Source organism: Hemiscyllium ocellatum, chromosome 31 (genome assembly GCF_020745735.1).
Source record: "Hemiscyllium ocellatum isolate sHemOce1 chromosome 31, sHemOce1.pat.X.cur, whole genome shotgun sequence".
Taxonomy (NCBI): Eukaryota; Metazoa; Chordata; class Chondrichthyes; order Orectolobiformes; family Hemiscylliidae; genus Hemiscyllium; species Hemiscyllium ocellatum.
This window is the reverse complement of record NC_083431.1, coordinates 6535010-6558631: the sequence shown is the minus strand read 5'-3', so window position 1 is coordinate 6558631 and position 23622 is coordinate 6535010. Positions and strand designations below refer to the sequence as shown.

The 23622-nt window shown below is 40.7% G+C and overlaps 1 protein-coding gene across 1 annotated transcript in view; it reads right to left on the bottom strand.

The window, feature by feature from the left end:
• tbx4 (T-box transcription factor 4) overlaps positions 1-23622 on the bottom strand; it is a 108924-nt gene that overhangs the window by 79581 nt on the left and 5721 nt on the right. The window contains exon 2 of the mRNA XM_060848079.1: positions 18210-18304. Coding sequence (XP_060704062.1) covers positions 18210-18304 — 95 coding nt within the window. The remainder of the gene's footprint in view (positions 1-18209; positions 18305-23622) is intronic.

The window sequence follows — 23622 nt, the reverse complement described above, 5'->3', positions numbered from 1 at the left end:
CATGGACAGCAGCAGTTCAAGGAGGCAGCTCACCCCCACCTTCTCAAGAACAAACAGGATGGGTAATAAATGCTGGCCAGCCAGTGACGCCCATGTTTCACAAGTGGATAAAAAAATCGAATATTTAATATATATGTACATGAAAATATAGATGTGAGAAATCTAACACTAATGTCTCGGACTTAGTTCTTTGTGCAATAAGTGTTGGAGCAGTTCAATTCACGGGCGAATAACTCCTTGCCATAAAGCTCACCATATCCAGCACCAATTAGCTCCTTATGTGTCCAATCAAGAGTCTCAATGCTGAAGCCTTGCCTTGCCTGAGACTGTTGGCCAATCATAGGCCAGTAGCCTCAGGGAGATGAAAGATGGGGCTCCAGAGCCTGGGGTGGGGGGAGCTGTAGTTGTGAGGAAGGGGTACTATTTGGGGCAGCTTGCTAACTGGGACAGTCAGAACGGTTAGAGGCAAGGGCAGGGGTTGGCTTTCAGTGGCATCCCCTGGCCCCAGGCCCCAGCCCAAACATTGATCAGATAGGTTACCATGGTTAACCTGTCAGGAAAGCAGCCATTTTTCTCAGCTGCCGGGAAGGCAGGTAATTGGGCTGGCAGCAAGTTGAGGGCCTGAAGAGGCTGTTAACTGATTATTACTTAGTGATGGTTCAAGAAGGTCGTCCATGGACATTCTCAACCAGGATTTAATTGCTGAGATTAGGAAGAGCTTTGTATCTCCCAGGTCAAAATGTCCAATTATTTGATGTTCTCCACCACATCCGGAGAGGGGAAAATCACACCCAATGAATGAAAATGCCTACATTTTCAGCCAGTAATGGTTCCTTTGCACTTTTCTTTTATAAAGTCTGTATACTTTTGTATTTGTTATCCCATTCCAGGTTAGTTCAATTTCCTATGATGTGATGTAAGTCAAGCAAACTTTATTGACCCATATAGGTCAATTACACGTGTAACTCAATTTATTTTGATTTGATTTATTGTTTGTCCTATGCACCTAAGTGAAAAGCTTTGTTTATGACCAGTGAAAAAAATCTTAGACAGAGGCATACAGGCTACATCGCACAGGGCATGAGCTAGGCAAGATTGATGTTAGCAAGATCAGCATTATTTAAAGTTAGAAAGTCCATTCATCAATCTAATAATGGCTGGGAAGAAGCTGTTCCTGAACTTCTGGTGCATGTGTTCTAGCTTCTGTATCTAGTGTCTGGTGGAAGAGGTTGTAGGAGAGCATTACTGGGTTGTGATGGGTCTTTGATGATGCAGTGAACTGTGTAAGTGGAGTCCATGAGTGGAAGGTTGGCTTCAGAGATGGTCTGGGCTGTGCACACCATCTTCTGTAGTTTCTTATGGTCCTGGGCAGAGCAGTTGCTATACCAGGCCATTATGCATCTGGATAGTATGCTTTTAGTGGTGCATCTGTAGAAGTTGGTGAGGGTCCTTACAGACATGCCAAATTTCCTGAGCCACCTGAGGAAGAAGAGGTATTGTTGTGCCTTCTTGACCGTTGCATCTACGTGGGAAGTCTGGGTCAGATTGTCAATTATCGTCAATCCCAGGAACTTGACACTCTCCACCTTCTCAACCTCAGCTCCGTTGGGGTGGGGGGGAGGGGGGAAGTGGTGTCTCCTCCTTCTTTCTCTCTGAAGTCAATAATCAGTTCTTTAGTGCTCTAATGTTCTTTAATGGCTGAAATTGTAAGAATAGTGAAACCTATCTGTGTTTAAAGATGGCAGGAGTGAGTGGCAAGGTGTTCCTGGAATGGTGCGAAGTAAGTTAGGCATAGAATCAGATGGGAGGGACACTATAGAGAGGCAGAGCAGGCAGTGACTGAGGTGCATTTGGTAAGATACAATGAGACATCTTGCTTGACCTCGCAGCAAGAATCCCAATGTACTCATAAACCAAAACAATTTAAAATTTCAACACCATTTTGTTTTATGATATTTTCAGTTTTATCTAGTCTTCAGGCATTGTTCATGTTCTAAACACTATTCTAGTTTCTGATATATAAATGGCTATCTTGTTCCTATTTCTTATGGTCTAAGTCTGACTGTGTAATATGTGGATAAGAGTATTCATCATTTCAGGAAATTATACAATGTCACACGATCTTGCTTGCTGTTGATTGATTCATTTAATTTATTGTCACGTGGAATTAATTACATTGAAAAGCTTTGTCAGCGAACAGTACAGGCAGATCATAGTAAGCAGGGTCAAGGGTGATAAAACTTTGGATAGAGTGAGGTATTCAGGTTACACTGCACAGGACATACACAAAGCAAGATCAACATTGACAAGATCAACATTATTTGAAGTTAGAAAGTCCATTCATCAGTGAAATAACAGCCAGGAAGAAGAGTGTGTGTGGTGTCTTCTGAACAATATAACACAGGAACAGGCCCTTCAGCCCTCCAAGCCTGCACCACCACATTTTGCCCTAACCTCACTTACAGGATCTGTATCCCTCTATTCCCTTCCTATTCATGTATTCATCCAGGTGCTTCTTGAATGCTGCTATTGTGTTTGCTTCCACCACCTCTTCTGGCAGTGCGTTCCAGCCACTCACCACCCTGTGTACGAAAAATTGCCTCGCACATCTCTTTTAAGCTCTCCCCTTGCACCTTGAACATGTGTCCCCGAGTAAATGACCCCTCCACCCTGGGAAAAAGCCTCATACTTCCCACTCTATCGCGCCATTCACAATCTTATAAACTTTCATTAGATCACTCCTCAACCTCCTGTGTTCCAGTGAAAACAAATCTAGCCTATCCAAGTTTTCCTATCCAACTTTTCCTCATAGCTAAAATTGCACATCCTTGGTAACATCCTCATAAACCTTTGCTACACCCTTTCCAAAGCATCCACATCCTACTGGTGGTGTAGTGACCAGAACTGTACACAGAGTACCAAGCGTGGCCTAACTGAAGTTCTATAAAGCTGCAGTATAATTTGTCTATCCTTATACTCAATGCCCCTTTCTAATTAAGGCAAACATGCTATAGGCATTTTTTACTACCCTTACTTATCTGTGCTGCCAGCTTTGATGATGTTGGCAGCCTTTCCGTGGCAACAAGAGATGTAAACAGAGTCCGTGGCTGGGAGGTTGACTTCCATGATGGTCTGGCCTGTGCACACAACCTTTTGTAGTATCTTACAGACTTGGGGACATCAGTTGCCATACTAGACCATTATGCACTCTGACAGTATGCTTTCTATCATGCATCTGTATAAGTTGGTGAGCCTTGTGGAAAGATGAAGCCAAAGTAAAATGGTTCTTAAATAAAGTCAGACTTTGCAAATGTTCTTTAGCAGCACAAAACTATGAATATTTTTGTTTCCTTTTTATGAGAGAGGAGATAAAGGCACTTAACTTAGTACAAAAATGATTCATAAGGACGATATTAGAATTGAGAAATTGTACCTTTTAGTAAGTCTGTAATTCTTTTTTCTCAGGCTGATCTAAAAGATTCTTTAAAATTATGGACTGATCCAATCAGATGTTTTCACTTATGGAGGAGTCTAAAACTAAGGGTTATAAATACTAGATAAGCCTTAGTGGCTTTAGTTAGGAATTCAAAAGAAATTTCTTTACCTAGAGATTGGTTAGAATGTGGAACTCCCCAGTACAAAAGTTAACTGAAGTGACTAGCATAGATGCATTTAAGGAAAAGATAAGTAAGTACATATGGGAGAATGAAATAGAAGGCAATGCTGATGGGATGAAATTGAGAGAGTATGGAAGGAATCACATGTGGAACATAAACACGGGTATATAGCTGTTTGACCAATTGGCCTGTTTCAGTGCTGTGTATTCAATGCAAAAGTATGCACATAGTAAGAACTTATAAGCTAAAATATTGACATTCCCAATCACGTAGATAGTGCCTTGTATCCTAACTTTGTCATTCACATAGAAAGGGAAGGAAATGCAGGGCCATGAGGTAAAGGGAGGAGACTGGGGCTACCCACATTGCTTTTGCAGACAGCTGGCAGACAAACTGGCCTCCATCTCTGCTGTGGCCATTCGACAGTCTGTATTCTATGATCATCATAGGTGTTGATTACAATGACACCATTTAAATCGTACTAAATATACGCCAGTTACTTCAGCAATTCTGGCTCACCAACTTTAAAAATTCCTCTGATTTCCAGCAAAGCTAGATCTTTAAGGAGCTTTAATTCACTATTTGCACAATAATAGCTGCGGCTGATTAAGGGTGTGCTAATTCTCCACTTTCCCACTTACTTTTTAAGCTTTTAATAAAGTAAACAGCTGATGAGGATTCAGGCAGTTTCACTGAATTGCTTTAAGTCTTCTCTGTGGCAAATTATATCAGTGTCTAAGTAGCGATCACCAAATATGGAAGAGTTAGATCGGAGGGTTTGTTTCTGTACTGTACATCTCTCTGATTCCACAACTCTACTCATAGTCAGAAGATTGACACGCACTAATCCCTTGTTCCACTAGTGTGAATAGCACTGTTGACTGACATTTTAGATTTCCAGAGACTTTCATGGTTATATAAGTAAGATTCAGCAACAGCATGCATTTATATATTGTAATAAGACTAATACAACAAAATATCCCAAACACTTCACAAGTATGTTAATAGATGAAGTTTGAGTCTGATGTGTCCAAAGGCTCGGTCATAGCATCATAACAGTAGGAGAAAAATACAAACGTACCAATGTTTTCCAGAATTCTAGAGCTTAGACCCCCAATTGCAATGTAAGGAAATCAGGGGTTCACAAAGTTGCCAGAATTGGAAGCACACAGAATTCTCTACAAGCTGTAGGGCTACAGGAGGTTATAGGGATTTGAATGCAAGTATGAGAATTTTAAATTCAAGCTGTTGTTAGATCCAGAGCTAATGTGGATTTAGTGACTATCAGAGTGAAAGCCAAATTAACTTTGTATGGTTTAGGATACAGGCAGCAGAAGTTTGATGACTCGGTTTACCCTGGTTACTAGGAGCAATGATTAGAAAAAGTTGTGGATCCGTCCCTCCATGTCCTTGATGTGACAGCAAGCCAACAACCCATCTACTTAACATCCCAAATAATAGTGACGTGATGTTCTCAGGTTAGAGAGTGCAAAACACTGCATTTTAGTTACCCTGACATGATTTGAATACGCATTGTTATCACTGTCAATATTTAACTCCTAAATTTTACAGTTGTAACAACTAATAATTACTATTAAGTAATAATCATCATTACTGTAAATAATTACCTGCTTCAATGATAAGAGAGAAAGAAACATGAAATATTAGCAGCTGCTCTTTATCGTATTGCTGTGTATATCATAGATAGTGACATAGATTGAACATGAGAAAGGGAAATGAGAAATGTACATTTGGTTTGTGTTAAGCTGACAGACTGTTTGCATCAAAATCATATTCACTATTCAATAATATCGTGATAACAGCAGCTGACATAAGACACTAATATCTACATTATAATTTACCAAAGAAATGTCTGGCCTGCCTTCAAATCCACTTAAGGTGTATGTCAAATAAATCGGTTATCGTCGAATGCTTTGAGAAGTCACAGACTGAGAGAGCAAAACCTCAGTGGTTTAGAAGTACCAGCAGAACTCAACGACACAATCTCTGCCTTCAATACATTATTGTGGACAAAATCACCATGAGTTTGATAATTACACTGTGTCTCTCTTCTTCAGAATGGATTTTATAAAATTTTGTAACATGCTAGAAAGCCCCAGTTTAGACTTCCGTTTTGTGGTGAGCTCTTAGATCATAGTCGATAAAGAGTGACTCAGTGAAATAACAAAGTATATTGTAATGACATTTTCAACACTTCAGGGGAACATTAGACAACAGATATTATTCTGAGCCAATTAAGGTGATATTAAGTCAAATGGCCATAAGGTTGGCAGAGAGATAGACTTTAAGAAGCATATTAATGGAGGAAATTGACATAGAGAGGCAGAGAGGTATAAGAGGGGAATCAAAGTGTTAATGCCTGGCAACAAAGACCTGGCCCCCAAATGTGGAACAATTATAATTAAGGATACTCAAGATAGCATAAGTAATTGAATTCAGTTTTCTCAGAGAGTCATGGAGCTGGAGGCGGTTGTAGAGGTGGGGAGGAATAAGGCCATGGACAGAATTTGAAACCAAGAACAAGAATTTTAACACTAATACATTACTTGACCGGGAGCCAGTGTGGATCAGAGATAACTGGAGTTGGAGGAGAATTAGACGATATAAATTGGGGCATGGATGGTCAGTGGAATTTTGGATGACCATAAACTTGCGGAATATGGGAGACCAGTTGGCAGTGCAGTGAAGGTAACAGAAGCGTAAATGAGGGTTTCAGCAGCAGACATGCTCTTGCAGGAGCAAAGTTCGATGAATTTATTGATCCACTCACAGAATGGCTGGGTCGGTAATTATTGCCAATTTCCAATTGCCCTGCAGAATTGAGCTGCTGTCATGAAATGCTGTAGACTCATAGGTATGAGCACACCAACCACATTTCAGTTAGGGAAGGAGTTCCAGGGGATCTTCAATGTTGACCAGCACGGTGGCTCAAGGGCAGCAGCATCACTGATTAAGCATGTTGGGTTGTCAAGGACATCGCTGCTAGACTGGGTCTGTGGCAGGAGGTGAGGGAACCAACAAGAGGGAAAAATACAGTTGACCTCATCTTTACTAGTCTGCCAGCCACAGATGCATCTGTTCATGGCATTAAGAATGACCAAGTGCTTCCAATTAAACCTGTTGGACTGTAACCTGGTGTTGAGTGATTTTTAACTTTGTACACCCCAGCCCAACACCAGCATCTCCAAATCATCAACCCGAGACAGGGCTAAGTAATTTCAGAACCAGTGGATCAGTTATTGTCCTGCCATGTTTAGTCATGAGTGGTGGTAGACAATAAAACAATCCATTGGAAGAGCACCCTTGACAAATATCACCATTCTCAATAACGGAGAGACCAGTACATCAGCAGGGAGGTTATGGTAGAGCTGGTAGGCCACAGCTGGAGCACCATATATTGTTCTGGTCAGTGCACTACAGGAGGGTGCAATTGCACTGGAGGGAGTGCAGAGGAGATTCACCAGGATGTGGCCTGGGATAGGCTAGAAAATTTTGGTGGGTACACTCAGGTTGTTTTCTTTAGAGCAGAAAGGGCTGAGAGGGGGGTCTGACTGAGGTGTAGATATTTTTCTAATCAACCTGTTTTAAACACAACTGGACCAAGTTTTCCAGGCCTCCTGGTGGGGACACTGTCAGCCCTTATGATTGAGGTGTGTAAGATTCTGAGGGGCATGGATAGGGTGAATAGAAAGCAGCTGTTCCCCTGAAGGGTTAGTAATGAGGGGGTATCATTTTAAGGTGAAGGGCAGGAAGATGAGAGGAGATTTGAAGAAAACACTTTTTACCTCGAGAGTGGTGAGAATCTGTAATACACTGCCTGGGAGGGGAGCAGAAATGGGGAACCTCACAACCTTTAAAATGTATGTGGTGAACACTTGAACTGTCATAACATTCAAGACTGTGGGCCAAGTGCTGGTAAGTGGAATTAGTGTAGGTAGGTTGACACAGATATAATGTGCTGAAGGGCCTCTGCTAAAGTTGTATGACTCTATGATTCAATTAGTGCAAACAATAAGGCAGAAGCATTCACAACAACCTTCAGCCAGAAGTGCCAAGAGAATAATCCATCTCATCCTCCTCCAGAGGTCCTCATCATCAAACAGGAAAGGTGTCAGCCAATTCAATTCACACCATCTAATGTCAAGAAATGTTTAGCTACAGACCCTGGCAATATTTCAGCAATAATACTGAAGACGTACACCAGAAAATGCCATGCCCCCTAACCAAGCTGTTCCAGTCCAGCTACAACACTGGCATTTGCCAACAATGTTGGAAATTGTCCAGGTGTATCCCAAACACAACAAGCAGTACAAATCCAACCCGGCCAATTACCACCCCATCAGTATCGACCATCAGTGAAGTGATGGAAGGTGTCATCAACAGTGCTATCAAGCAGTACCTGCTCAGCAATAGCCTGCTCAGTAACCACCAGTTTGGGTTCTGCCAGAGCCACTCAGCTCCTGACCCCATTACAACCTTGGCTCAAACATGGACAAAAGAGCTGAATTACAGAGCTAATAAAAAGTGGCAGCCCTTGACATTAAGGTCACATTTAATTGAGTGTGGCATCAAGGAGCTCCAGTAAAACTGGAATCAGAGGGAATTGAGGGAAAGTTTCCACTAGTTGGAATTATACTTTCAACAAAGGAAGATGGTTGTAGTTGTTAGAGGTCAGTTATCTCAGCTCCAGGACATCTCTGAGGGGTTCCTTGGGGCAGTGTCGTAGATCCACCCATCCTCAGCTGCTTCATCAATGGTTTTCACTCCTTCATAAGGTCAGAAGTGGGGATTGCATAATGTTCAGCATCATTTGTAATACCTTAGGTACTGAAGCAGTCCGGGTCCAAATGGAACAAGACCTGCACAATATCCAGATTTGGGCTACTTGATGGCACTGTTAATGACACCATCCATCACTTTACTGATGATCAAGACTGATGGGGCGGTAATTGACCTGGTTGGATTTATCCTGTTTCTTGTGTACGGGACATACCTGGACAATCTCCAAAATTGTTGGCTAGATGTCAGCTTTGGAGCTGGACTAGAACAGGTTGGCTAGTGGCGTGGCATTTTCTGGTGGAAGCTTTCAGTATTACAGCTGAAATATTGTCAGAGCCTGTAGATAACTGCTTCTTGACATCAGCTGGCATGAATCAGTATGATGAAGCTCTGATGAAGAGTCATCTAGACCTGAAATGTTAGCTTGCTCTCTCTCTCAATGGATGCTGCCTGACCCATTGTGATCGCCAACACTTTTTTTATTTTCAGCTCTGGAATGAAATTTTTGTCAATTCCTATTACAGTTTTGGCAACTTCTACATGTACCCAATAATGAGCATAGGCTCACTGACAGAAACTTTTGCATTTCCACGTTATTCAGCAAGTATTCAAACTCTCCAAATTACTGTCAGTTTCAGTGAAATAATGATGGCAGATACTAAAATAAGGCCAATATTACCATGAAATGCTAGGAAGACTTATTGTAACAGCATGATATTTTACAACTCCACAGTCCTCAGTTGATTGAAATGTTTTATTAACTTGGTGAAGCTGGGTCAGGTTAATAGTTGGAAGGAAGGTCAGGTACCACATTTCTCAACTAAAGGGCAATGGAGTTGAAGGGAAGTTATTGATGTGGACATTGTAAAGTGTACATTCAAGGTAAAATTAGATATGTTTTTGGAGAGAAAATGGATTGAGGGACATAGTGGTAGGCTGTTAGTTGTGGCTTATATCTATAAATATTATATTATAGATAAATAGGTATTATAAATAGATACTATGGTCTTCCCTACTGCTACTCATTCTGACATTACGAGTCGACCACTTGTGGCACTACCCATGGGATCAGTTGTAGTCTTCACAGGAAGTGTGGAGTTATTTGGGTAATTGCACAAGGCATGCAAAGTTAGGCCTGACTCTATTTTAAAGTCACAAATGTCATCCTATTTCCTGTATTTCCATTGTAATTGCTTGCAGTTGTAAAGGGGATTGCTAATATAAATGAGTTATGTTACAACTACTGGTGATGACACTTTAGCACATCTATGAAGGAAAGGATGTAATCAAAAATGTTACAAATGTGGATGCAGGAATTCCTATAGGAAAAGGTTGACAGGAACTGCACACAAACAGAAGTTATCTACTACCTGTGAAACAACTTATTGTGAACATGTAGACAGAGGAATCTGATCTGTCCCCAAAACAGATCTGAAGTTGATGGAGACCTTTGCTGGTCTGTGCCACACTCAGTCCAAGTGAAATTCAGCTTTGGGCTTCTTTGAAATATTGCTGTCCAATTGCAGATGTCCAATCAGATCAAGGAGAAAGAGGACACAATCTGGGAAAGTATGAAGAAGGCCTGGCCCTTAACACTATGGTAACAGACACATTTCTGGTGCAAGTGATCATGACACAAAATTCAGAGGCTTAACACCGCACATAACCACAGTGACCACATGGCCTGAAATTGAATTTCTCTCCCAATATGGGCTGATTTTCCAAATAGCAGAAGGGACTTGGTGATGAGACTTTACATCAAAACCTTGGCTCATTACAGGCATCGGTATCAATAAGGAATCTGATTTTATCTATTTAAATGATATGAGTCATATTTACATGGCCAAATGAACAGAGAGATCAGAAACATAGTCAACTCCAAATGAATGAGATAGAGCAAACCAAAGTGAGCAAGATTCATCGGTTCAATTGGTTGCTACCAACCTTGGGTGAACAGGTCCTAATTGTAGCAAAGGACTGTCAAACCCAAGCTCACTTCTGTACTACTCATGCCCAAAAGACTAAGGAATGTTTATTGGCAATAATTTGGAAGTTGTATCAAGTAATTTGACTGAGTCCTTGAAACTGTATTTGAAGATTTTTAATTGTTAGGGGTTATCATAGGTAAGTGGTAACATTCTTACCTCTCAGCCAGGAAGTAATGTGATCAAGTCCCATCCCAACATCTTGAGCCCATTATCTACTGTCACTTAAAACATTTCCTCAATAATGCACCAAGCAGAAGTACAAAGATTAGATTAAAACATCAGATTGAAGCCCCCATTCAGGTAAATACAAAAGATCCCATAAAGTGGATCAAAGAAGCAGCAGAGAGTTCTCCTGATGTTCCGGTTTACATGCATGTCACTACCAATACCAACATTAAATTAACAGACCATTCATTAGTCTCACTGCTGATTATGGGACCTTGCTTTGTGCAAATCTGCTGTCATACACTGTGATAAGGAACAAGTAGATTGACAGTAATTCATTTTACAATGTCCCGAGGATCTGAAAGTAATTGTAAATTATTTTGTATTTTTATTCTTCTTGCTCATCGAAGTGAATGTCATGGCAACAATCAATGTGAGGAATTTGCATTTCAATTGCTTCAAGTTAATGTTTTAAGTTTGATTATTTTAATTAAACATTAATTTCCTCGTCTTCAAATACAACATCTTTCCTGCTTTCTCTATACGAATGTAGGCTAAGCACCTCTTCGCCACCGCCGCCAGAAGTTTGGTTGGAAGATTATGGAACAACTGTTCAATGACCTATAGCAGATTCATCATGCTACCAAGTTTAAATTTTGATTGCTGTATTTTAGATTTTTCCCCCAATTTGCAGGAGAACACCAGACAAGTTCTCTACTTCAGAACCTACATTAAATATTCTACAAAATACTGTTCATTTCTGGCTATAGTTGGATTCTTGAAGAGAATTTGTAGGAGGAAGCTCAACAATGATATTATTTCCTTTAACTGTACAAAGGCTGTTTGATATCCTCAGTCACCCCCTCACTAAAGGCAATGTTGCTATTTCCAGGGCACTGCCTGAGTGATCTGCACAGGTAATGACTGTATTGTTTTACTTTAGTTTTGATTGTGGAATAAAATGGGAAAAATCCTGTTTTAAAAAGAACTGCTAAGGAAAGATTTGCTGCACTTTTAAAAAGGCAAGTTACTGAAACTCATTGTATATTGTGTTTACACCTTTGTTTTGCAAGCAGTGGGGGAAAGTGTAAAAAGAGACATCCTGGCTCTGGGGGTAGAAAATAAAGTTCAGCCAGGAATAGGTTGCTGATTGGTTTGTGGGGTTGTGACCAGTTGTGGATGCCAAAGGCTATCAGCCTCACAACAGCTATCGGATTGGCTCCTGGATAGTTGAACGGCTTGAGTGTGGAACAATGCTGAAACCTTTGAAACCTTCAAACTATTGAAAGTCTCCCTCCAGTAAAATACATAATGGCTGAAGGAAAACCATTTATTTTCCCTCACCAGTTGCTGTGAACTGTAAACTTTTAACCAATAAGTAAGAGATTATAATTTGTGCCTTCTGTTGAGAAGTGAATGAACTGAAGGATTCGAAAGGAATCTCTCCATTGAATCCTGCTTTTTTGTCTGTCTGTTTCTGTCTAAATCTGGGTAGAGGGATTGTAGAAGGGAGTTAGAGTTTTAACTATTAAATTCACAGATGTTTTCGTATTGTTAAAATCTATTTATTTGGTACACATAGCATGTTTGCTAAGTACAAAACTTGAGTCAGCCAGATCAACTGGAGATATTTTGATAAAGTCCTTGATTTTCATGATGACTGCAGGATTTGCAGGGCTTGATTTCCAGTGAAGTGCAAAAGATATGCTGCCTCTAAGGGAAGTGTTAAAGGATGCTGAATGATATCACATTCTTTTCATTGTGCCAGGTTTGTCTGCCTTTCCTGTTCTCCTGCACATTGAGGGAAAAATCTACAATACAGCAATCAAAATTTAAACTCAGTGGCATGATGAATCTGTATAGGTCACAATCATTTTGATTAGTGTTTTAGATTTAGACCTTTTTATTCCTTCCTTCAAGCAAAACAGTGATTTCTGTATCACAATTAGAGGTTTCCACTGAACTAATTAAAACCTCCTCTGCATCAATCAAAATTTCCTCCCAGAGCTCATTGTGAAGTTTACTACAATTACAATCTTCCTTGGACAAAACATTAATTGTTCTCGAGGGAATACCTTTGGGAAATCAGGTTGTAATCTCCACAATTCTAAGGGCAGATTGATTTCTTGTTTTCATTTTGGGTAATGATTCTAAACAATCTATTAACACTCGACTGAATGGAATGGGAAATAATGAAGCTGCTTTGATTACAGGTTGAGGTTTTTGTTATACCCGACACAAATGACATGTTTTACAGCATTGCACCACATCCTTATCATTATCGAAAGGACAGACTGATGGGTAGAGGTGGTAGGGTGGCCCTGTTAGTGAGGAATGATACTCAGTCCCTTGTGGGGGGGGGGGGGGGGGCACAGAATCAGGTGATGTAGAGTCAGTATGGATAGAGCTGAGAAATTCTAAGGGTAGAAAGACTCTAATGGGAGTTATCAACAGGCCCCCAAACAGTAGTCTGGATGTAGGGTGTAAGTTGAATAAGAAGTTGAAATTGACCTGTCACAAAGATATTGCTACAGTTGTTAGGGGGGATTTCAACATGCAGGTAGACTGGGAGAATCAGAATGGTACTGGACCCCAAGGAAGGGAGTTTGTGGAGTGCCTCCGAGATGGATTCTTAGAACAGTTTGTGCTGGAATCTACCAGGGAGACGGCAATTCTGGATCTGGTGTTGTGCAATGAACCAGACTTGATCAGGGACCTCAAAGTAAAGGAACCATTAGGAGGTAATGACCATAATATGATAAGTTTTAATCTGCAGTTTCAGGGGGAGAAGGGAGAATTGGAAGTGTCAGTATTGCAGTTGAACAAAGGGAACTATGGAGCTATGAGGGAGGAGCTGGCCAAAGTTCAATGGTTCAATACCCAAGCAGGGATAACAGTGGAACATCAATGGCAGGTATTTCTGGGTAGAATGCAAAAGGTGTAGAATCAGTTAAATCCAAAGAGGAAGAAAGATCCTAAGGGGAGGCAGGGGCGGCCATGGCTGACAAGGCAAGTTATGGATTGTGTAAAGATAAAAGAGAAGAAGTATAACATAGCAAAGATGAGCGGGAAGCCAGAGGACTGGGAAACTTTTAAAGAGCAACAGAGGATAACTAAAAAGGCAATATGTGGAGAAAAAAAGAGGTACGAAGGCAAACTGGCCAAAAATGTAAAGGAGGATAGTAAAAGGTGTTTTAGGTATGTGAAAAGAAAATGGTTAAGACTAAAATTGGGCCCTTAAAGACAGAAGTGGATGAATTTATTTTGGGGAACAAGGAAATGTCAGAAGAGTTGAATAGGTACTTTGGAACTGTCTTCACTGGGGAAGACACAAGCAATCTCCCAGATGTAATAATGGCTGAATGACCTAGGATAATGGATGGACTGAAGGGAATTTATATTAGGCAGGAAATGGTATTGGATAGACTCTTAAATCTGAAGGCTGATAAATTCCTGGGACCTGATGGTCTGCATCCAAGGTTACTTAAGGAGGTGGCTCTAGAAATCGTGGACGCATTGATAACCATTTTCCAATGTTCTGTCAATTCAGGATCAGTTCCTGCAGATTGGAGGGTGGCTAATGTTGTCCCACTTTTCAAGAAAGGAGGGAGAGAGAAAACAGGGAATTATAGATCAATTAGCCTGATGTCAGTCGTGGGAAAGATGCTGGAGTCAATTATAAAAGATGAAATTATAAAAGACTCATTTGGATAGCAGTAACAGGATAGGTCAGAGTCAGCATTGATTTATAAAGGGGAAATCGTGCTTGACTAATCTTCTGGAATTTTTTGAGCATGTAACTATGAAGTTGGACAAGGGAAAGCCAGTGGATGTAGTGTACCTGGTCTTTGCTCAACCCTTTCAAATTTAATATAGATTTGGTCAGGCCGATTCCTTAAATTTTGAAACTTTTTTCCTGTAAGCTTCAGGAACTATCTCATATTTACCCAGAAAAGCTTGCTTTATGGCATCATAATCTATGGAACCCTCCTTCAATAGTGAAGCATAAATTTCCTGTGCTTTACCTATTGAATTGCTCTACAAGGGCAGTGTCCAGTTTTCCTTATATCACTCTGTCTGGTCCACTCTTCTCGCAAATGAAATAAAAATGCCTTCAAATCCTTTTCCTCAAAATTTGATGAGAACTTAAACACTTCCCAGCTGGATTTTAGACTATGACTAGAATTTTCTCCATCAAAGGCTTTTTTGGCTTCTCGGGTCTATTTTTCTTTAACTGTATCATTTTACACCTATTTGCTGTCTCTCTCCTGAAATGTTCATTTTCTTTCTTTTCCTTCAAACTCAAATCTTTTAAGTTTTCGTTACCTTTTAAAATCTCTATTTCCCATTTTTTCCACTCCATCTCCTATTCCTTATCTTTCTCTGCCATCTCTAGCATCTTCCTTTTACCTCAGAGCCAGGCTGCTTTCACTGTAAGTCAATGTGATCCGACTTCAATGTCTACCGTTTGGAACATCTAGTCTCTCTGATATTTCTTTGGTCCCAAATGTTGTGCCAAAGCTTTATCTCTGCCTTCTTAGCCATGGCAGGCAATTCTATTTCTAGTTTACTTGTCAATTCAAACAACTTGCCTTTTGTGATCTTTCATAACTTCATTAGGGACACCTCTTCTACCTGCAGGGAGGCTTTAGCAACTTCTCGTGCCATTTCCTGTTTTAATACAAAATCTGATGTTCCTCCTTTTATCCTTTATCACTTACACTAACTCCACACCCAATCTTATGTTGTCTTTTTTCCAAAATTGCAACAAATACGCCTCCAACCATTGTCATGACTCACTGGAGTAGTGAGCTGGAAATAAAGCTCCACTGTTCTTGAGTTTTTTGAAGAAGTAACAAAGAAGATTGATGAGGGCAGAGCAGTAGATGTGATCTATATGGACTTCAGTAAGGTGTTCGACAAGGATCCCCATGGGAGACTGATTAGCAAGGTTAGATCTCATGGAATGCAGGGAGAACTAGCCATTTGGATACAGAACTGGCTCAAAGGTGGAAGACAGAGGATGGTGGTGGAGAGTTGTTTTTCAGACTGGAGGCCTGTGACCAGTGGAGTGCCACAAGGATCAGTGCTGGGTCCTCTACTTTTTGTCAGTTACATAAATGATTTGGATGCGAGCATAAGAGGTACAGTTAGTAAGTTTGCAGATGACACCAAATTGGAGGTGTAGTGGACAGCGAAGAGGGTTACCTCTGATTACAACAGGATCTGGACCAGATGGGCCAATGGGCTGAGAAGTGGCAGATGGAGTTTAATTCAGATAAATGTGAGGTGCTACATTTTGGGAAAGCAAATCTTAGCAGGACTTATATACTTAATGGTAAGGTCCTAGGGAGTGTTGCTGAACAAAGAGACCTTGGAGTGCAGGTTCATAGCTCCTTGAAAGTCATAGGTAGCTAGAATAGTGAAGAAGGCGTTTGGTATGCTTTCCTTTATTGGTCAGTGTATTGAGTACAGGAGTTGGGAGGTCATGTTGCGGCTGTACAGGATATTGGTTCGGCCACTGTTGGAATATTGTGTGCAATTCTGGTCTCCTTCCTATCGGAAAGACGTTGTGAAACTTGTAAAGGTTCAGAAAAGATTTACAGGGTGTTGCCAGGGTTGGAGGATTTGAGCTACAGGGAGAGGCTGAACAGGCTGGGGCTGTTTTCCCTGGAGCGTCGGAGGCTGAGGGATGATCTTATAGAAGTTTACAAAATTATGAGGGGCATGGATAGGATAAATAGACAAAGTCTTTTCCCTGGGGTCGAGGAGTCCAGAACTAGAGGGCATAGGTTTAGGGTGAGAGGGGAAAGATATAAAAGAGACCTAAGGGGCAATTTTTCACACAGAGGGTGGTACGAGTATGGAATGAGCTGCCAGAGGATGTGGTGGAGGCTGGTACAATTGCAACATTTAAAAGGCATTCGGATAGGTATATGAATAGGAAGAGTTTGGAGGGATATGGGCCAGGTGCTGGCAGATGGGACTAGATTGGGTTGGGATATCTGGTCGGCATGGACAGGTTGGACCGAAGGGTCTGTTTACATGCTGTACATCTCTATGACTCTATGACTCTAAGTCATCACAAGTGCAAAAATCTGATTAAACCAATTTAATCCAAATCTCAAATTTTAACTAACTTTCTTATTCAGAATAAACGAATATGCCCAATATTTTTATTTGCATTAATAAGGAAGTTGCTGTTTATTGGAAACAAGTTGCTTTTTTAACCAATGCAAAAGATAGACATGTGAATTACTAACTTACAACTCTAACGTTTAAACATTACCCCTTGCTTAAAATTTCCATATACATACAAACAGAGACACAAAGAAATGAGACAAAGTATTATGGGTGGGGAAGGAAAAATGGTCATCGAAACACAGGTCTGGTAACAGTCTGGACCACACACATCACTGAGTTGTTTCCTTTCATCTTCCTTTTGACTCCTGATTCTTCGCTAATGTCACAAGGGTGTAGATCCACTGATTCTCATTCATTGACTGAGGATTCATTGTTTCAGTGTCTCTGAAGTGGTCTTTCCTCTTTTCCTTTCAACAGGAATTTGCAGAGAGAACAATTTGCAGAGGATTTGAGAAAGAGTGACTAGAGATTTTCTTTTACTTATCCATATGGAAGAGAGGGATATAGTTGGATACTTTTTCTTGTCGGCTACATATTTGATTTTTAAATATTTATTCATTTCCCTTTGAAAGTTATTTTGAATCTCATTCCACTGTATTGTCCATATCCAAGACAGTAGCCACCCGGAAATCAATCCAGTGTTTCTGTGATGAGACCTTCTGAACCCAGGACAATTGATCATGATTGAAAAGACAATCAAAAGGCTGTCACTGGGCAAAACTGCCCTGATCACACACAGCTGGGGTCATTCCGCCTATAATGTTCACTCACCGCTTAAAACAACATTGAAGGCAAAGCTATAGATCCAACTGATAGTGAGGTCCAATAATTTGGTTTTAAAGCTGCAAACATGTTTGTACTTTGTTTCCTTAGTTTAAAGCAGTATTTTCACCCACTTTTAGTTTACACTCCAAAAAAATAAAATTAGTGTTTACAGTATCTGTTTATGAGAAACAAGAGAACAGCCTTGGGACAGCTATCTTTGATCTTTGCAGGAAGTGTCTGGGTTCCAATATTCCATGGAACTAATTGTTATTGCTTTGACCTCCTACATCCAGCCCCTGCCTCGTAATAATAATATGTATAAACGTTTGCTATTTTTCAGGGCATGGAATCTCAGAATGCTACAGCAGAGCCAAATGAGACATTTGGCTAATCATTCCCATATCAGCTCTTCAAAAGAATTATCCAGTGAGGCCTAATTCTGTTCTATTTTCCCATTGCCCTAAATTACTTGATTTTTAAATATTTATTCATTTCCCTTTGAAAGTTATTTTGAATCTCATTCCACTGCCCTTCAGGAAGTTCATTCTAGATCATATCACTCAGTGTATCGGACAATATTTTCATCATATCACCTCTGTTTCTTTTAGCCAATTAATTTACTCAGCCAGTTTTCACCAAAACCAATTACATTATGGTCAATTTTCCAATAAAACAATCAAATATACCCAATGCATATAGAATGTCACAAATTGTCTCACAGTAAATTTACCTGCCAGCCTTTGTGATGATCATTTCTGTCCCAGCTTCATGAAATTTCTTCCAAAGTTCCTTCTCATGGAGATAAACCTTGATGTTCTCTATGCTCTGGAATTGAATGTATCTTTTTAGTACAATAAATGCTTTTGTAATAAACAGTATTATTTAATTCTTCCAATGCTAATTGTAAGCAGGATAACTATATAAAATATGCTATATTTCTTAAATAGAATGTTAAAATTCCAGTTACAAAGTATTTTCTTCTTGAGAAATTAAAGAGAAAAACAATTAACTCCTAATTTAGTTAAAATGGGAAACTTCAGTTACCTGAATATTATGAATGGGGTAGCAAGGGCAATTGTTCCTGGGTTGCATGCAGGAAAGCTTCTAACCGCGCTATGTTTCCCGTCCAACATAAAGGTTGCACTATTGGATATGGCTTTGGAAATGGGATAGACAAAGTTGGTCAAGTATCAGTTGGGGAATGTTGAGGAGACAGTGATCATTGTATTGTAATGTTGAGGATGATGTTGGGGAATAACATGCGACAATCAAGAGTGAGAGAAATCAATTGGTGGACAGCAAATTTCAATGAGATAAGAACAAAGCTGGGTAGGATTGACTGGAACAAGAGGTTGACAGGAAAATCAGTAACTGAAGAATGCTCCATCTTCCACCTTGGAACCTTGCAACCACATGGGATTAATGTGGATTTCACCAGTTTCCTCATTTCCCCTCCCCCACCTTAATCCAGTCCCAAGCCTCCAACTTGGCACCGCCCTCTTGACCTATCCATTATCTTTCCCATCTATCCACTCCACCCTCCTCTCTGACCTATCATTTTCCCCCCACCTTCATCCACCAATTGCATTCTCAGCTACCCTACCCACCCCCCCCCCCCCCCAATGATCTCTCAGCACCCCATGCCCACAAGTCTCATTCCTCATGAAGGACTTATGCCCAAAATGTTGATTCTCCTGCTCCTCAGATGCTGCCTGACCTGCTGTGTTTTTTCAGCGCCACACTCTCGACCATGTTTAAGACATTTGTTAGATGTCACCTGGAGTATTACGTACAGTCATGGACATTACATTATAGAAAAGATGTGAATACAAAAGCAATTTACAAAAATGATTCCATGAATGAGAAATTGCAGTGATAAGGACAGATTGAAGAAGTTGGGATTGTTCTCCTTGGAGACAAGAAGCCTGAGAGTAGGTTTGATAGAGATTTGTCAAAATCATAGGTGGGCTGAATTGAATAGATAGGGAGAAACTGTTCCTACTTATCAATGAAACAAGAGCAAGAAGGCACCGATTTAAAGTGATCTGCAAAAGATGTAAGGGTGAAATGAGAAAAAGTTTCACTCAGCGAGTCAGCAGTGTCTGGAATGCATTGCCTGGGAGTGTGATGGAAGCAAGTTGAATTGTGGTATTTATGAGGGCAAAGGATGATTATTTAGATAAAAATAACGTGCAGGGTATGGGGATAAAGCAGAAAACCGGTCCGAGGTAATGATGCCCATTAACCAACAGTGCAGGTGAAATTGGCTGAATGAGCTCCTACTGTGCCATAATAATCCTGTGATTCTGCGGTCAATATTTGGCAAACATTGGATTCTCCGAGAAACTTATATTAACTTAATCAAAGGCAATTATTTATGAATAGGTTTTCTAAATAGAGTGTTTGACAAATTGAATGAAATCGAAACAAGGCTGAAATTTAACCAAAAGATGGAACCATGACAGTAGATGGAGTTAAGTTCAGTTAGAACATGGCTGAGTGTCTGAATGGCCTCCTCCTATTCCCTTAGGCAGGAAAGTGGAGCTAAGGAAGAAGTTCAGTCAGAATATCTCAAATGATAGAGCAGGCTCAATGGACAATATAGCCAACTCCTGCTCCTGTCTCATAAGGTTCTATGTTCTTGTGTTATTTCTACATTCCCATGGGAAGCACTGCAATTGCAGCAAGTAATCTGAGGGGATATCATAAAATAAGTGGCACCCAATGCATCACTCATAAGACACAAGTAGCCTATTCTTCATCAACACACATCCTAGGATTTGAGCTATAGGGAGAGGCTGAATTGGCTGGGGCTGTTTTTCCTAGAGTGTCGGAGGCTGAGGGTGGCCTTTTGGAGGTTTATAAAATCATGAGGGGCATGGATAGAGTAAATCGACAAGGTCTTTTCCCTGGGGTGGGAGAGTCCAGAACTAGTGGGCATTGGTTTGGGGTGAGAGGGGAAAGATATAAAAGAGATCTATGGGGCAACTTTTTTCAGGGTTGCAACATTTAAAAAGCATCTGGATGGGTATGTGAATAGGAAGGGTAAGGAGGGATATAGGCTGGGTGCTGGCAGGTGGGACTAGATTGGGTTGGGTTATCTAGTCGGAACGGAAGAGTTGGACCGAAGGGTCTGTTTCCATGCTGTACATCTCTATGACTGTATGACTCTATGATGAGGTTATGTTATCACGTAATTGGTATGACCATGAGTTTTAAATATAGTTTGTATTAATATAAGTTACTAAATACCATTCATGTTTCATTGTTGGGAAGACACTTTGATTACCCATGGAAACCATTAGCCTTTACAGATTAGAATCCTCTACGGTGCAGAAACAGGCCTTTGGGCCCAACAGGTCCACACCAACCCTCAGGAGAGTAACCTATTCCCTTAATCTATATTTACCCCTGACCAATGCATCTAACCTACACATCTCTGAACACAATGGGCAATTTAGCCTGGCCAATTCACCTAACCTGCACAGTTTTGGATTGTGGGAGGAAACCCACACAGACACAGGGCTAATATGTAAACACTATACAGACAATCACCCAAGGCTGGAATGGAGGTATTGTGAGGTAGCAGTGCTAACCACTGAGCCACCATGCCACCCCAAACATTGCACCAAATTTTGCAACAATGGAGGATCAAATGATGCAGTGGAATTGGCAAACTTGCCTTTCACTCTAGGACAGATGGAATGAAAGCCAACTGTTGTAAGTTACTTTGAAAATAAGTTTAGGACAATCTGAACCAAATTGTTGAAGGTTTTTGGCCTTTATTCATGAGAAATAACCTTACCAAGACATGATGATAGCCAATACCAAAGAATTGAGTGTTTCATTCCCCAGAATTGATTTATAAATCTTAACAAGGAAAACAGAGCACAAGAAATGGAATTTTTTCTATCAGTATCAAGGGGTGTCCAAAGGGACTTGGCTTTTATAATTGCTCCCTATGGTTGAAGGTGTTTACATGCTTTCCAGCAGACTTCAGAATATTTTAATAACTTTCATGCTCTGTATTTGAAACATTTCCCTCTGGTCTCCTAATATGTTGTTAATGAATACATTGATAAATATGTGAGTTTTTCAATATAGCCAGCACATCCACTGCCACGGCTAGTTCGGGTGGGCCTTTGATTTGTTGTGACCAAGAACCAACCTACGTCAGCAAGGGCAGTAGTGATGAGTAAATGGAACTTGGTGTGTGTTAGGATAAAGGCTGCAGATTTTTGGATGATTCAGGTTGACTGAGGTGCAAGATAAGAACCTAAGCAGGAGAACATTGAAACAGCCTTGGCTAAAGCAAAATTCTATCCAAGCTGTCATTGGCCCAAGCACCCAATTTCCACACCAATTCTTCTTCTGCATATTACAATGAAGAGATTATGTTAAAGTAGTACATCCATCAATAGTATCCAATTTTAGCTATTAACCATCACTAATGATTCTCCGACAATCACTGTGCATACTCAATTGCTTAATTTTGTGCTGTGCGTAATTCAGATATTTTAATCCCGTGAACAGTGACAAAGCCAAAACTGATTAATTCGACCCATTTCAGAGATTTTGCATGATAATCCATGGTTTCGTACCCTTTCCTGGTTGTCTGGTCAAATTTAACTGAAAAGTGTCTCATCCAACCCTGCTTCTGGCCATGCCATGCCCATAACACCTATTCATCTGAAGTGACATAAAAAAATCCTCTTCCATGTGCTTTCCATCACTAATTTATTAGTTTCCTCTTGTTGGTTTCCCAAGTTCTGGTTTCATATCTATCTCAGAATCCCACCTACACCGCATCTCAAAACAACTGGAACAGTGGCTCAGTGGTTAGCACTGCTGCCTCACAGGGATCTGGGTTTGATTCCCACCTTGGGTGACTGTCTGTGTGGGGTTTGCACATTCTCCCAGTGCCTGTATGGGTTTCCTCCCGCATTCCAAAATTGTGCAGGTCAGATGAATTGGCCAAGTTAAATTCCCATAGTGTTAGGTGCATTAGTCAGGGGTAAATATAGGGTAGGGGAATGGATCTAGGTGGGTTCTCTTCAGTGGACTTGTTGGCCAAAGGGCCTGTTTACATACTGTAGAGAACCTAAGCTTTAAAACAAAATCTCCTGCTCCTCTCTCATTCCCTTTCTATCAAGTTCTATTTATTCTCAATTCCTCAACACATCAATGAAGTAACTCCACAGAAGCCAGTACCCCATCACCAAGTCACCCTTTATTTACATGTGCATTGTAGTAGACACTGATCCAGCTTCCTCCAAGCCAGCACTCAGGGTGAAAGCATACAGTTTGGGTGCATAATAGCCTGGTAAGGCAACTGCACTGCCTAGGACTGTAAGAAATTACAGAAGGTGGTGTGCACCACCCAGACCATCACAAAAGCCAACCTTCCCTCCATGGACTCTAATTACACCTCACTGCCTTGGAAAGGCTGCCAACATCACCAAAGACCCTTCGCACCTGGTAATGATCTCCTAAAACATCTTCCATCAGGCACAGGTGATGATGGGGAGGTGCTGGTGGTGGACTGGATTGGACAAGGTCAAAAATCACTTGACACATGTTATAGTTCAACAGGAGAAAGTGAGGACTATAGATGTTGGAGTCGAGAGTGTGGTGCTGGAAAAGCACAGCCAGTCCCTCAGCATCCAAAGAGCAGGAGAATCAACGTTTCAGGCATAAGCCCTTCATTATTCTGAAATGTCGATTCTCCTGCTCCTTGGATGTTGCCTGACCAGCTGTGCTTTTCCAGCAACACATTCTCAACTGTAGTCCAACAGGTTTATCTGAAAATACTAGCTTTCAGAGCACTGCATCTTCATCAAATGAAGGGGCAGCATTCCGAAATTAGTGTTTTCAAATAGACCCAATGGACTATATCCCAATGTCAAGTGAGTTTTGACCTCATCAGGCAGAAGATACAGAAGCCTGAACACATGCACTGGACAGCTTCTCCCCAGCCATTATGGAACTGATGAATGGATTCTCTAGCCTCAAATAATGCTGATCTTGCTAACATTGATCTTGCCTAGTGGAGGCCTTATGCAATGTAACCTGTATCCCTCTAAGTCTTTTTGATTTGTACATCCTTGCTTACTATGATGTGCCTGTACTGCTTGTAAACAAAG